At 34.4% G+C, this 15,874-nt stretch overlaps 1 protein-coding gene across 2 annotated transcripts in view; it reads left to right on the top strand.

Annotated features, from left to right (window-relative positions):
• Positions 1-15,644, top strand: part of LOC145680887 (uncharacterized) — a 116,772-nt gene extending 101,128 nt beyond the window's left edge. For both annotated transcript variants that reach the window (XM_081752039.1, XM_081752040.1), the window contains 2 exons: positions 8,167-8,290; positions 14,976-15,644. In XM_081752039.1, the coding sequence (XP_081608165.1) occupies positions 8,167-8,290; positions 14,976-15,401 (550 nt within the window). In that variant the 3' untranslated portion in view covers positions 15,402-15,644. The remainder of the gene's footprint in view (positions 1-8,166; positions 8,291-14,975) is intronic.
• Positions 15,645-15,874: the final 230 nt, after the last annotated feature.

Here is a 15,874-nt window from a genome sequence, read left to right as displayed (position 1 = left end):
AAAAAAAATGTAACACATTACTAAATAATAATTGACGCTCTAAAAACACTGCAAACAAGTTTATGGATTTTAGATTTTGTTATGAATATATAATTTGGTGATGTAAGAAGTGGTAGTTCGCAACACTGCTGTTTGAAATATGTACTTTTTGAACAAACGAAAAAAAAAAATTACAATAGGAAAATAATACTCCCGTTGTGTGTGAAGTGCGAGCAGTGGCAATGACAATGGTGTGTAATAAGGAGTGGGAAATCTGCGGGAACTGACTGCTGAGTTCCGTTGTTGTGAAGCGACGATTCTGCATGATGCTTTCCCGAACAAGGTCCATAAGGTTCTCTGTGATGACGGTTGACCTCTCACTGCACTCCTGATCATTCACATTTTAGCGTCCTGCTACAAATTGTCGACACCAGCAACGCACCATTTGCTTACTCATGACGTTAGACCTGGCACAACTGACGATGGATTTCAATTGGCGCTATGCCCTGTGCATTGAAAAACTTTATAACTGCTCGCACTTCGCACGCGGCGGGAGCTGAAATAAGAAACCACTTCCATCTTCAATCACTGCCACGACGCTTCTGAAAGGACTGGAAAAGTTCCGCTGTTGCATGCGCCAAGCTAGGACCATACTCTCTCACGTCAACGCAATCGCTGCGTGTAACATACGGTTTTCTACCTACGGGACACGTGGGAAAGTGACTTTCTGGATGGGCCTCATACAAATATTTTTATATGCGTATTCTCATGTACAGTACCGTGCCGACGGGGGGACAAGCGGGGCGACGACCCTGAGCGCAAAAGTAAAAGGGGTGCAAAATTCACGACAAAAAAGAAAAATATATAAAATGGAAGCAAAGTAATAAAAAAAAAGTGCTCAAAATCAAGGGAAAGCAGCGTTTATTTTTGAAAATTTTATTGCGTTTCGCGCAAACAATGGCGGCGCTTCGCCGCTGGTCTTGTAGCGAAATTTATTGATTCCCAAAAATAAATTCTTCAAGTATCGTTCATTCTCCGTTCGCTCTGGGCACTGAGGCTATGAGAGTTGTTTGTTCCGAGCCACCAACTGTTACGGAGACAGTTGTTTCTGTGTTCGTAGGAAGCCACGCCTCTTAAAGAACTCGTGCGTGCTTCACACGATGACGTAATCTGCCACTCAGCTGCCCGGCTGCTACGACTGTCTCGTTGTAGTGTAAAACAGGTAATCGTTAGCGAAGGTACGGAATCAGGGTTTTGAGTCAAAATGAACGTTCGTAACTTAGAATTCTTGTTGAAACATGTTTAAAAACGAAAAGTAATTTAAAGTTCGTGATAATAGTTATCATTATAAATGCTATTTGGCTTTGTATACGACTCAAAACTACTGGTTTTATTGCTGTCAATAAAAAAATAATTTAGAAGAAATAAAAGGAAGAAATAAGCGTGTATCGAAGTATACTAAACGGCATGACAAACATCTTGGCATTTGAAGGCGGCGCTCCAAGTTCCCTTTACATGCTGCTAGCAAATGAGAGGCCTGCGGTGTTGCCACGCTTATTTTGTACACATTCACTTCAGTCTATTCCCTGCCATCTGATCGCGCGGTAGTTCGTCTGCTTAGCCAATTCATAGTCGCACCCTTTTACCACTTGGCAACGTCACGTCAGAGCTTGCGTTTTACTCGTTTAGCTGAAATGCCAAGATGTTTGTCACAGGCTTTAGTTTATACAAGTGAGTTAATCCCTTGTTCTATTTAAACACTATTATTACAGCGTAGGAGGAAAGAGTAGTTTCTGCTTGTGTGATTAGTTGTTACAATATACTAGAAGGCTTATTTTAAATGGGGACAATTTACAACTAAGTGAATGATTTATGATAAATACCTTATTAGTGGCGAGAAGCGGTGGGTTACGTCTTGCATTTGAATGATGAGAGCTCTGGGTTCGATACTGTTTAACTAGAATCAAATGCTAGTCCCAGTATAATCGATAGGACGTAATAGGACACGTTTTAAATATTTGGAATGAATGATTTCAAGCTATTTGTTACTGTGAATGGAAACTGGTAACGTATATTGGTTTGATGTGCAAGGTCCTCGATTCGAGTACGTATAGACAGTCCTTAGTAACTCATAAATAATACGTATGAACACCCTTATATATTTTTTCTAAATACCCGGTACTAATAAATATATTGCATTCATTTAATAAATAGATATTTAGAAAAAATATATTAATGTTAAATTGATGAGCAGACCATATCGCGTACTAATCCTTGGAAGAAATTTAAGTAACATATATATGTTTTTCAGAGCCGTAGGCTCGCCTTAGATATTTCCTTAAGTGGCCATGTATTATCTCTTCCTCAGTTATTAACAAATATCAGGCAGCCACAGGCGTTAATTGTAATAAGATATTGTTTTTCTTAAATTGTTTGATTTCTCTGGGATTGCGGTATATATATATATTTGGTCTAGGAATTAATTCGTGCGGGTGGACAAGAGATGGCGCAACGAACGGAGCGTCCCACAGTTCCGTGTATCCACACATGTGTTGCAAACCCCTGTCATCGCGTATCGTTCGTAGTATAGGACAGTGGATTAAAGCGTCAACAACACCAGTTTGTAGTTAAGTGAACATGGCGCAATTTGTGCCTGATAAAGTGTTTTTGCGGGGTGTCCTGCTGCATTACTTTAACATGCAGAAAAGTACGACTGAAAGTCATCGTATTTTGGTGGAAGTGTATGGTGACTATGCTCTAGCTGAGCGAACGTGTCAGAAGTGGTTTGCACGGTTTAGAAGTGGTGATTTCGGCTTGGCAGACCAAGAGCGAGCTGGACAGCCAAAAAAATTTCAAGACGAAGAATTGACAGCATTGCTCGAGCAGGATTCGTGTCAAACGCAGGAACAACTTGCAGCAGCATTAGGCGTTGATCAAACAACAGTCTCCAAACGCTTGAAAGCCATGGGAATGATTCAAAAGATGTCACATTGGGTTCCACATGAATTGAAAGACAGAGACGTTGAAAGACGAAAAACCATTTGCGAATTGCTGCTTCAACGACAGAGCAGAAAGGGGTTTCTGCATCGAATTATTACGGGTGATGAGAAGTGGATCCATTACGAGAACCCTAAACGAAAAAAGGCCTGGGTGAAACCAGGTGAACCAGGTCCATCACCAACCAAAACGAGATATTCACTGTGCAAAGGTTATGCTGTGCATATGGTGGGATATGAAAGGTGTGGTGTACTATGAGCTGCTGCAACCGGGTGAAACTATGAATGGAGAACGTTATCGACGACAATTAATGCGTTTGAAGCAAGCTCTGGCCAGAACACGACCAGAATGGGAGAACAGACATGATAAACTTATTGTTCAACATGATAACGCTCGCCCACATGTCGCAAAACCGGTCAAAACCTATTTAGAAAATGTCGGATGGGAAGTTTTACCCCACCCGCCGTATTCACCAGACGTTGCTCCTTCGGACTACTACTTGTTCGATTGCATGAACAACGATTTGATTGGACAGCGGTTTTCTTCTTCAGAAGATATCGAAACATGGGTCTCTGACTGGATCGCTTCCAAGGATGAGGACTTCTTTCGCCATGGAATCCGTACATTGCCTGACAGATGGGCGAAAGTGGTGGCTAGCGATGGACAATATTTTTCTTAAGGTATTTATGTATTTTGTGTTTGTACTACAGCTTCAATGTGTGCGTACCAACCGCACGAATTAATTCCTAGACCAAATATAATCCCGGGTATTACTTCTAGTTCTTCTTGAACTTTATGTATGCCTTTATAACACAACTTGGAGTAATACAGTCTGTTGACTTCACTGATATGTACGGGGAAGAAGACGCCGTCGTATATTCTCGCCTTGGGAGCTGACTTTCCACGGCACGGCACTGCTCATGTACTCACCTGCTTTTTAAATTTCGAAATCTCGATCTAAATCTAAATAATGAATTTCACCTTCCGAACAGTCTCTAAACTGTACTCTTCTAAAATCTTTGATATTTCTTCTATATTCATTTTACTTGCTTCTAACAAAACAACTTCTGTAAAATTAAACAGCTTTCCAAACAAGATATTCCACTATACTATCGAACGTGTTGCAGTCAAATCGGAAAGTTGATCACAACAATTAACCTGCAAAAGTTCGTTTACTCTTCGCTGAATGTCAGGTGAATAGTATTTCTTCAAGATCTGAGTCTCAATACATATTAAATACGATCGACAAACGACCGGAACCCATAATAAGTTCCAACGAGGCTATTACGTAAAAAAACGAGTTAGACTTGGGCTGCGGCGTTTTGGATTAAACATAAAAAACGAGTCTGACTCGGGCTTAGGATAAAGTGTTAATTTCACTTTTTGCAATAAGCAGCTAGAGCGATTATTTCGGTTGAGTTTGTTTATAGAGTCAATTCGTTAACATCTTCAAGAGTAACAGAGGTTTTAATAGTGGCTATCCATATCCCGTTTAAAATCTATATTATTCTCTAGTTTCTATGAAACATGCACAGTAACAAAGAGTGTTGGTTTCCTATGATAAAGTATACGTAGCATTCTTACTGCAAATATTCCATACAAAGAATTCCGTGATCCTCTTTACTGTCTTCAGCAGAGTTTCTTAATATTCTTAAACATTTTCGTGTAGATTAGTTTTGGTTCATCTAGAAATTTGTTAATATATATACTGGTATAGCTAATGGTTATGAAAAAATAGATTAAAAAGATAAGAGTACGTACATAACATTTCTAAAAGTTTAAAAATCTAGAAAGTTAGTTAAGTGTGCAAATAAGCGTGTAGAAATTCCAAAATGGTCTCATTTGCATTATTCCCATGTTTGAGATATAATTTAGAAAAAATGGTAAAAACGAACTTCAACCTATGACAAAAACCACCTTTAAATTTGAAAACGAACCTGAGTTAGTACAAGAATTATTTTGTGACAAACTTTAATTAAGTGGCATTTACTAAAATATTTTGTATTTGTAAACAATCGTACATTGGCATCACAAAAATAAATATTAATACCAGAGTGAAATAACATATTACCGAATCTAGGAAAGACAAAGAAGTAATTTCTAAAAATCTGCAAAAATCAAAATATAAGGTTCAGGATATTTTGCATTCTACCACCTCAAATCGAATGAAATGTTTTTAAAGCCTCGTATATCACAGCTAAAAGCCCAAGTTTTAATACGACTGGGGTGATATTACTAACATTTTTTAAAAAAAATTGTCAAATACATTAAAAATCAATACATTTTATAATTCTGTACATATAAAGTTGATACAAAATATTAGAAAATCTACCACTAAGCACAAAAAAAGATTTACGCAAATTTTATTATACGGAAATACATTATGATTTTTTTAAAAAGAAAATGTGGATACTAAACAAAATTACCAAACTGGATACAAATTTGTTATGGCAACAGTAACTCTCCAAGACTATATCATATTTAATTGCATACACTAGTGTGGTGTAGACGAAGAAGCAATCTTTCAACGGATATTTAATAATATCCATAAGTTTCGTAAACTTAACCTGTAAATAAAGCATATTAAGAATGCATTTGTTAAATAATTTGCAAATAAACGGTATTCAGAAATATTGTTTATAAGGCAAATACGAGAGTTTTCGTTATTTGTTTAATTCCTAGAATGCGTAGATTCTTATAATTGATTCATTCACTGAAGTACTATACCCTAATATTTGAGTAGTCAAATATCTAATGCAGTTTAAGCTTAAACACCATCTCGAAGAAAACATTCGATAATTTGACCTGAAATATCAATGAACATTTAAAGACAACTTTGATCATCATAGGAACACATCCAGGTTAGTACTGTGTTATATTTGATATCTGTTCTTTACTTTCAATTAATGTTAGCTATCAAATTCAATGATGATATCCATTGTATTGTGTTGTATCTTCATCCTTTTTCATACACTGAGTACGAGGTATGTACTATGTGTATCATTCGGATGCGACATATAGTCTCAAACTAGCATGATATACATAGATAAATTATATAGCATAGTAGAATAGTATATATAATATGCATAATATACATAGTAAAAACTAGCATAGTATGCATAGTTTTCAATATTATTACAAGAAACAAATAATTAACAATATTTTCATATATTACACTTATTAGTGAACTTATTCACTCTATATACATTATCTACTTGAGATACTCAGTTACCGAATAAAAACAATGGGAAAGCAGAAGTTCTTTGACAGGGTTTCTAAATTTTCCTTTACTCTATCTGCTTTAATTTTGATTGATAATTTATTTTTATATTATAATTGCGATATAGACTGACAGGCAGACAGAAAGAAAGACAAGAAGAAAGAAATATAAACAGAGAGAAAATGAAAGAGAGAGAGAGAATGTGTGCAAAACAATATTAGGTATTTGGGAGACAGAACAAACAAATAATCGTTGCCTTACCTTAAAAAAAAAGCATGTGGTATGTGTGCTCTGTTTCGCGTATTTGGACTCGCATATCAACTAAAAAAGACTTTATCAAACCTTTTTAGGTTAGGAAGTTTTATTTTCTTCTGTGTACATTGCATTGGTTGATATCAGGTCGTTACCGTGCATACCTATTGTATCATTTTGTTTATTAGAATTTATTGTAGTAGTAGTAGTAGTGAAATTCACTTGCTTGTTTCTTCATTACCTAAATTTGAATTAAAGGATTGCCAAACTTAAATTTTATACAAATTGCCAGAAACATAATCTTTATCTATTTTGCTTAAATATACAACATGTCTTCCTGCCGTGTCGAAGTTTCTAGAAATCATTTTCTTAATATCCAATAGGCAAATATGTTTGATAAGTCTACGTAGATATTAGTAATTTTTACATTCGGTTTTCTCTTTCCACACGTAAACAGAATGAGGAGAAGGGAAGATATTGATGAGGAACTCGCCAAAATTTATCTCGATGTTTTATTTGATTAGCGAAATTGGACGTCATATATATATATATATATATATGAACTAATCTGACTGAGTTTTATTTTTGTTGGTTTACTATTTTTAACTCACAAAAGAAATTAAAATAGGTTATAGAACATCAAGATGGATAATCAATTATTTATCCTTTACATGTACGAGTACTCCTTAAGTGTTCTCTCATAACGGAATACTTTCGATTTTCATGCTTTCTGGTATTTGAAAGCACACATTTGTTTGGTGTCCAATTAGCATTCTACTCAAGTTAGAATTAGAAACTCCAATCAAGAGAATTACTGGACAATTTTAATATGTTCACAGCTTATGAGCTCTGCACATAACGGTAGTTACGTGTTAACAAAACCTCCCTCCAAACAACTAGTAATAATTTTCATTGACTTTTTGCTTAGTTTTATTACACTGTTTTATTGCATCTATACACTTTAACATTAGCAATTTTTGTTTCCAATCGCACACTTCAGTAGTTCAGTAGTGTTGGAGACGTTTTTTGGAAGAAGAAATCACTGATTTAAAAGAAAAATTTTATGACCCAAAATACTCAGTTACAGTTCGTTAGTGTGACAAGGGAAGTAAGAGAACTTTATATCTATCTATCTATCTATCTATCTATCTATCTATCTATCTATCTATCTATCTATATATATATATATATATATATATATATATATATATATATATACCCAACAAAATATGGATCTTTGATACATATGTAGAAAATTATACGAGATTTTATGGTGAAAGTTGAGATATAAACAATCAGACGTTATTTCTCGTGTTAGAACACACACACACACAAAAGAACTTAATATAAACACCGCACAAACATAAATAATTTAATTGACAACTTTAGCACTTACAAATCAGAAAACTTTATCGATAAAAATTGAAGTGAAATATGTAGACTTATAGTAAGAAAAAATTTAACTGAAAGTTAGTACAGATAATTTACTTGCGAAAAGAAGATAGTTAGCATTCCATATGAATATCTTTGAAGTGCACTCAAATACCAAACAGTTTCTTTAAATTCAGAATTTTTCGTAATTATCAGTAAGCAGTTGCATGTTCCATGCCCTTATTTTATATGACAAATTAACATTAGTTAAGCTATTAAATCTTGAATAACAATATTTTACAATGATTATATATTCATTCTTTTAAATAATAATGTTTCATTTGCAGTGTCAACAGTACAATGTCCGTTAAAGAGTATTTACAGAAATATTACAATCACGTGGAAGAGCACAATCTTGTACAACATGTACCTGTTGCATCTCGTTGTGTAGGAGAAATGCAACTTTATGAGGTAAAATCTGGCTATTTTATTTTCCAATTATCATATACGTGATGCTGAAACAAGTATAGGTCGATAGTCTTTGATTTTCTGTTTCGTGGGAGTTACATGTCAAGAAAGAATAATAGAGTAAGAAAGCATGCTTAATAATAATAATAATAATAATAATAATAATAATAATAATAATAAATAGAATGCGCATATTTATTGGCAACGATGTGGTATACCGTAGAAAGTTTCATCATTTTTCTAAAATAGAATTTACGTTATCTTATAAATGGTATGATCCGTATCTGATTAGATCCAAAGATGAGATCATTTAGATCTACGTACCAGAGTCTAGTATTTGTATTACGATTTGAACTTGGTTCCGAGTTCCAGATTCAATTTTTCCTTAACAATCTTAATTTCGGATATAATGCAAACAGTGACAGATTCATTTTTTCAAAGTTAGTTCTCTTTGCAAAGACAGCATAAAGTGATGCAGTAGTTCTACATGTTGTATTCTAGTAGTTTGTTGCTACCTATCGTGTTTCCTGATATTATTACTCTTCTTGTTAACATGCAACGTACTCACAATATATCCTTCAAGATATCTTATTTTGTTCACCAGTTATCTTAATTTCTACTCTAAAACATCTTTCTTTACAAGATTGCAGTTTTTAAAATTATCTCCCCTCCAATATCCTTCTCATTCTTATTGTGGAATATCTATACAAAGAATAGGACTTCTAAATTTTCTTTTCCTACGGGTTTTGTTCGGCACATTTTTTTTCAATATTGCAATAATAATAATAATAATAATAATAATAATAATAATAATAATAATAATAATAATAATAATAATAATAATAATAATAATAATAATAATAATAATAATCTTTATTTTAGTGCCGCGAACAGCTTTTGGCAAAAATACAGCATTTGGTATCAGAGTATGCGATGGAATAATAATACTACTAAAAAATAAATAATAAGAAAGAAAACAATAAAAAGAATTGTACTACTACTACTACTACTAATAATAATAATAATAATAATCATAATAATAATAATTTGTAGAAATAACCATCATGTTCTGGTATAACGTTTCTAGCTAGCTCATAAACGTGTGTAACAAATAACTTTATATTAGTAGAGATTTATATTAATATATGGTAGAGTGCATACAGTTAGTGGATTATTAATTAAAGGAATGAAGTTAATAGGCATTATAGAATATTTATTCATATATACATTAATTTGTAAGATCTTAAGAGAGCGCAAGGTAGAGACTTGGGAATAGACGTCTACTGTAATAATCGTTACCATGCAGGACTGTGGTAAAATGAAAACTGGCTGTCGCAAACCTCGAATATAATTTGATGAATGGCTGACCATACAGATTTGAGTGAGTATAACTGTCTGCTGAACAATGAGCGTATAGCGAATGTATGATTAGAATACAATTTCAAATGTCGTATTCTTACTTTTTGAAAAAGATAATGTATATGTGTGCACAAGAGAATCCACTTGTACTTGAGACAGTAGCACGAAAAACTATTCAAGCTATTAAGGAATGTGGCAATTTATTTGTGTAACCTCCAACCTAACAACATCTTTTCTCAAATAAGAACACAGAACTATAATGTAAACCATGCTGACACCTGTGCGACTTGTATCAAAGAGTTATTTATGCAATAATGTCAAAATATTTCCCTGAGATAGGTCATGAATGAAAAAGATACTCAACATTTCCCTGTCGATGTTTTTCCGGAGCACTGTTGCAACCAATCACATAAAATATTTCTCTGAGGTCTATGTGATGTATGCGTAAATCATGCGTCGTTTTTATTTCACTTAGCTTATAGAAAACATGAAAATTAAATAAATCATAATTAGTTCTTCATATACATAGTTTGAATTAATAAAATTAAACTCTACTTCTTTTGTTTTGAATAGAAAAAGAAAATGTCAACACATTATTCGTACTGTTCACTTTGATGATACTCGTCACTCCTGGTCATTGCCTATTTTAGAAGTCAGCGAACAGTTGCAAGCAGCCTTGACATTAGATTACATTTCATCTTAAGTGTAGTGTATTTACCTAATTTCTTGTGTATGTTTGACTTGATAAATGTTCGTGATAAAATATGACCTAATAAATTTACGATAAGTCAAATGTTACTATTCACTGATTTCTAACCAGAATGATCAACGCTGTTTTTCATCATAATGCACTTTCTTCTCACTAGTAACTGTAGCATAATAATTGGATTGAGGGAATAGTAATCACAATGTTGCACTATTCACTGATCACTTTGCAATAGAGTGGATCTTTGTCCAGTTTATTGATGTTCACTAGACCAAATGAAATAATCGAAATAAAATATCGTTCGGACATAGAATGATCTGTAGCAATATTCGGTATCGGAGCTCCCTTTCTCCTTCTTTGCCTTCTTGGGATTTTAAGGAATATATATTAGATGTAGGAAAATTATAGTCAAGATTGAAGGTTAGGTATTGTCCCCCCGCAATTAAAATTATAGATAGCATAATTAAGTTAACTTTATGTTAAAAAAACTGAAGAATATAGAATTACAGATTATGTATAAATAATTAAGAAGAATTATCACTGTGTTGAAAGCGATGATAATATTTAGAAAAATGTAAGCAAAAAAACTAATACTCACCGCAGAAAACAAACCACTCCTCTAGGAAGTACTTTCAGAGGACATTATCTCCATCTTTAGCGTAGTCACAATTTGAAATTATTTAAAACATGGGGAGAAATGTGGATGGGTAAAATTTGTTAAAAATGATCTAAAATATGCGAAGCTTAATTCTTCTTGTCGGACATAAACAGTTATTAATGGTAATGCTGTAATGCTGCAGGAAAGACGTTTTCTTTATGGATACTTGTCCCAGTTTACTTGGTTTACAAATAGATAAATGACAAAGATTATAAAATGAGAATTTAATATTTTTAAACATTTCACTACAAGTTGTAACAAGATGGATTGGCATGAACTTTTAAATCAACCCTCGTATTATTCCAACATCAATTCTGGGAAATGAAACGCAACCAGTTAATAGTTGAAGGAGAACAATGCTCAGGAATTTGTCACCCAAAAGGTGCCTCACTTTTCCAGACAGTCTCGCTTCCTCCCGTCAGCCCATATTAGGAAGAGGAATTTTGCTACTCTCGAGATCAACGCCCACGCACAAGTCCTCATGACGATGACAGATTTTTACGTGACAATGTAAAATCTATCAATAATCGTCAATCATACAACTTATTGGAACAATCAGTGTTTTTAATGTGATTTCTATTAAACTATGAACCATACATTATATATTATTAACAATATAATAAAGCAAAAACTTAATGTTTTCTACGAACTATATTTTAGTCTGCTAGTGTATTCTTACGTTGTTTAACTGGCAACTATGTGAAGCGGGAAGAGACGCGTCAGAGCATATCCAGAACTCCGTAAAGCAAAAGGTTGAGGAGTCTTGCTCTCAGGTGGAATTAGGCAATTCAATTGAATACTCTTTCTAATAGTGCTACGCCAAATTCGTATACTTAACAGTTGTGATATTGTGAAATCAATGATGTCTTTTATCGTATTATTGTAATGAACAGCTTTACATTTGAAATGAATGAAGGAACTCCTCATTGAGGTTTCGTGCATTCCAGAAATGAAACCATCTAACCAAGTCATCTTCAGTTAGCAGTGGAAATGAAATCCTCCTTATAAACATTTATCGGTGTTCACGTCATTACGTCCGCCTATCATAGATATCGTGCGCGTTAATAATGTCGTAATCGTAATCTCGCCGCATAAGGGCCTAGTTACACAATTAATCCGTTGAGAATATTAGTGTTGTTTTATATCATATGTGGTCCATGTAATAAAAGTGAAGTGAATATTAATATAATGTTTTCTACGATTCTTGCTATTTTTCTCAAAAACTAATATAATGATAATGAGATGCGTTTCATAAGTTATGTTTTCTTTTAGTGATTAAAGCGTATGCGACATAAAATGCTTGTCATAAGGTAAGGTATCTATAAATAGAGAAGTTCAAACATTTACTTCCGTCTCCCACTACTCGTCTGGTGTTGACTATGCATGGCCATCCCACTTTATATTCTTTTGCAGGCAGCGAGCAGCATATCTCTGAACTGACGCATCAGCGACGGTGGGTATACGGCATATGCCTCTAGTTTGTTATAACACCCGAATCCTAGGACCGTGGAAGTAGTGTTATTTGTTTCGTTACCAGTTTCTTACGTTAATTTATTAATTTGTGTAAATGAATGATATTTTAAGGAAGACTTTTAAGGGAATCCAAGGTTCGGATCCTGATTACATTATAAGTTGGTCTTCACAAACTGGAACAAGCAAATATCTAACCCACTCCTCTTATATCTGGCTTTCCGTCACAGGAACAGATAATGAATGAACCCAGCACTCTTATAAAGTATTTTGTCTGATGGGCTGTTCGTGTCTTGTAAGACCAATATCGTAACAAACAGTCATTGGTCATCGTCGTCTGTCCTCCCATCAAAACGCTCTACATCAGGAGGAGGCGTGAGCGGACGTCACAACTTAAAATAGTTCCATTTTTTTTTTTTGAAAACAGAATTAACGACACAAAATAACGTTCACATTCACCAAAAATTGTAGTTTTTCTTTTATTACTGATAGAATAATTTTACTTTATAGTAAATTAGTTGTAAAAAAAACAACAGTATTTTTAATATAGTAATGAGTATCACTTTGGGGACAAGAGAAAAATGTCCGTTACGGCGTTATTAGTACCAGAGAGTTACATTTTGCTTGCAAGTCGTTGTTCTGTGGTGAGAACAGCAACAATAATAGACAATGGGTTGGCGACAAAACCATGTATAGAGCATTCATTTTCTTTCTCTGATTGTAGCTACTGTGTCTGATGAGTCGAAAAGATTATTTCAAGATTAACGCAGTCACAATTAGAACAGGTCGAATCGTTCAATAAAGTATTAGAGGACGGGGTAATTCCATTATTCCTGGAGAGGGAGATTATTGGATAGCAAAACTATTGAATAAATTTCATAGCAGCATTCTAAACAGAAGACATTTCAGAATAATTTAGGGAGGACACATCTGCATCACGAGGAAGGAGATGGGTACTTCTATTTATATGAATACTTCATATATATATATATAGGGTGTTCATGAACTATACCGACAAACTGTAAGAGGCGATTCCTCATTAAAATAAGAGAAAAAGTTTATATGGACCTATGGCGAAAAGTGCATAGTTTCAGAGCTAGGGCTGTCCAAAATGGCGAAAAAACCTAATTTCAACAGGCCCTATTTCGAATTCCAGAAACTTTGGATGGTGGTCCGTATCAATGTAAAGGAAGCCACGCATACACAATCCAAAAATGCATATTTCATTAATTTTCAGTGGGTGTACAGAGTATTCCATACAGGGTGAAATTCCCAGGCATAATAGCAACCAAATTTTGAGATATGCTCTGACTTTATGATTGGTCCAAAGTAGGCAAACGATAAGCCTTGGCAGCAGTGAACACAGAATCCTTTGGAGCGATTTCGGAAGTGTTAAGGATCGTCAGTAGTACGGTTTCTCGTACTCGGAAAAACGCATGCTGCAATGTTTTCTTTCACGCTTATAAGTGAGGAAAACGTGAAATATACCGTGACGAAATACATTGCATCACACATGATTCCGAACACTAAAAATCATGGAGCTGCCGGTTCCAACACCTCCGACTTCCCTCCGAAAAATTGGATGTCCATTTTTGTCAAGGCTTACCTTCTGCCTACTTTGGGCCCTCCTTGAAATCAGGGTATATCTAAAAACTCTATTGAGAGTATATCTGAGAATTACACCATGTAGGGATTACCCTGTATACCTATTGAAAATTGACGAAGTATGCATTTTAGATTGCGTATGCGTGGCTTCCTTTACACTAAGGACCACCATCCAAAGTTTCTGGATTTCGAAATAGGGCCTATTGAAATTTGACTTTTTCGCGATTTTGGACAACCCTAGCTCTGAAACTATGCACTTTTCGCCATAGGTCCATATGAACAATTTCTCTTATTTTGGTGTGAGGAATCGTCTCTTACAGTTTGTCGGTATAGTTCATTAACACTCTGTATATATACACCTAAAATTCTATTCAAAATACGGGCCGCGGTGGCTCAGTGGTAGATCGTGCAACTCTGGTGTTTGGGGTCCCGAGTTCGATCCCAGTCCCCGCCAAGTGAGCTTTGTGGTGGACAAACACCTTGTGCGTGGGTTTTCTCGGAGTTCTCCCGTTTCCTCCCACTTTCTTCATTCCACCATTTCATTCATTATTCATCATCATCGTCTCCTTTAGCCTAACCGGCATAACCGCGGAACGTAAAACTCAAAGATTTCATTTTCTATTCAAAATACCAAGTAAAAGTGAGTAGGTTCCTGTGAATCTGTATTGACTTTTACCAAGTAAGTTTACTAGTTATTTTTATCTGTAAAATCATTTTCAACGTGAATTTAGTTTAACATTTTGACACAGAATTAATCTTACATAATTATTTTTAGATAAGCAAAAGACAACGGTACAGTTTATTTCCTGCATAATTCGTTTGTGTAATTTTTAAAATCCTTTTATGTGCAACAGCTAATTGCCAAAAATTTATTTTAATATTTGTTGTAGGATCGATTTACAGAAGCCTCACCTATGTTAGAAAAATCTTACGAACAAGATCACGAGCTGGGAAATTTACGTACATTGGAAAGCATTAGAATTCTTGCTGGTACAGCAGCAGCAGCCCAAATCATGCCGTATGCAGCACAAATAATACTTGAAAGTACAGAAAATCCGAAGTCAATGTTGAAGTTACTTCACTGGAAAAACTTCCAAGTGCCATTTTGGATGCCAGTTCCAGATCCATACAAACCACCTAAACAATCCAGACGAGAGCGAGTGGGGTTTGGTATCTACAGCGAAATAGTTGCGGAAGAACAAGGACTTAATGCTGAAGAAGAAGAAACAGAAATGGAGGAAGAAGCCCAGGTTATCACATCTTTTAAATTAAATGTCAAAGAAAGTATGACGATACGAAAATCTTCTTCTATCTGATATTATCATTTTTAAAAGAAAGAGATTCTCATTCTGCACATGGAAAATTTCAATTAGGGTCTATTCTTTTGAAATTTCTTTTTAGTGATATTTTGAAACTTTTGGAAGAATAATCTAGATGACTGGTTTTAAAAGGAAACGGTTCTTGTTCAATTTGTGGCTCTATATACTTACTGAATTTCACTAGTTTTCTCTAGAACACTATAATTTCATTGCAATAAAGGTACATCTATGTTATTCAAATGACGTTTTAACTATAAAAATATATTAAGAATTCCAATTTGATTTGTTGTTTGAGCGTTAGATAATAAGACATTTGATTTCATCTTCCTTTCTCTCCCCTCCCCAATCTCTACTTTCCACGGATTGTGTATTCAACTATTCTATTAAACAAATCACCAACTTCGGTAGCCTCTTTTTGTGTTTTATTTCTCAACAAAAAGGAATTTATCTCGCATACTGTAGTGAAAGAT

Source organism: Thermobia domestica, chromosome 3 (genome assembly GCF_964235325.1).
Source record: "Thermobia domestica chromosome 3, izTheDome1.hap1.1, whole genome shotgun sequence".
In the NCBI taxonomy this organism is placed as follows: domain Eukaryota; kingdom Metazoa; phylum Arthropoda; class Insecta; order Zygentoma; family Lepismatidae; genus Thermobia; species Thermobia domestica.
Note: the sequence above shows the minus strand (reverse complement) of the source record. Positions and strands in the feature narration are given on the sequence as shown.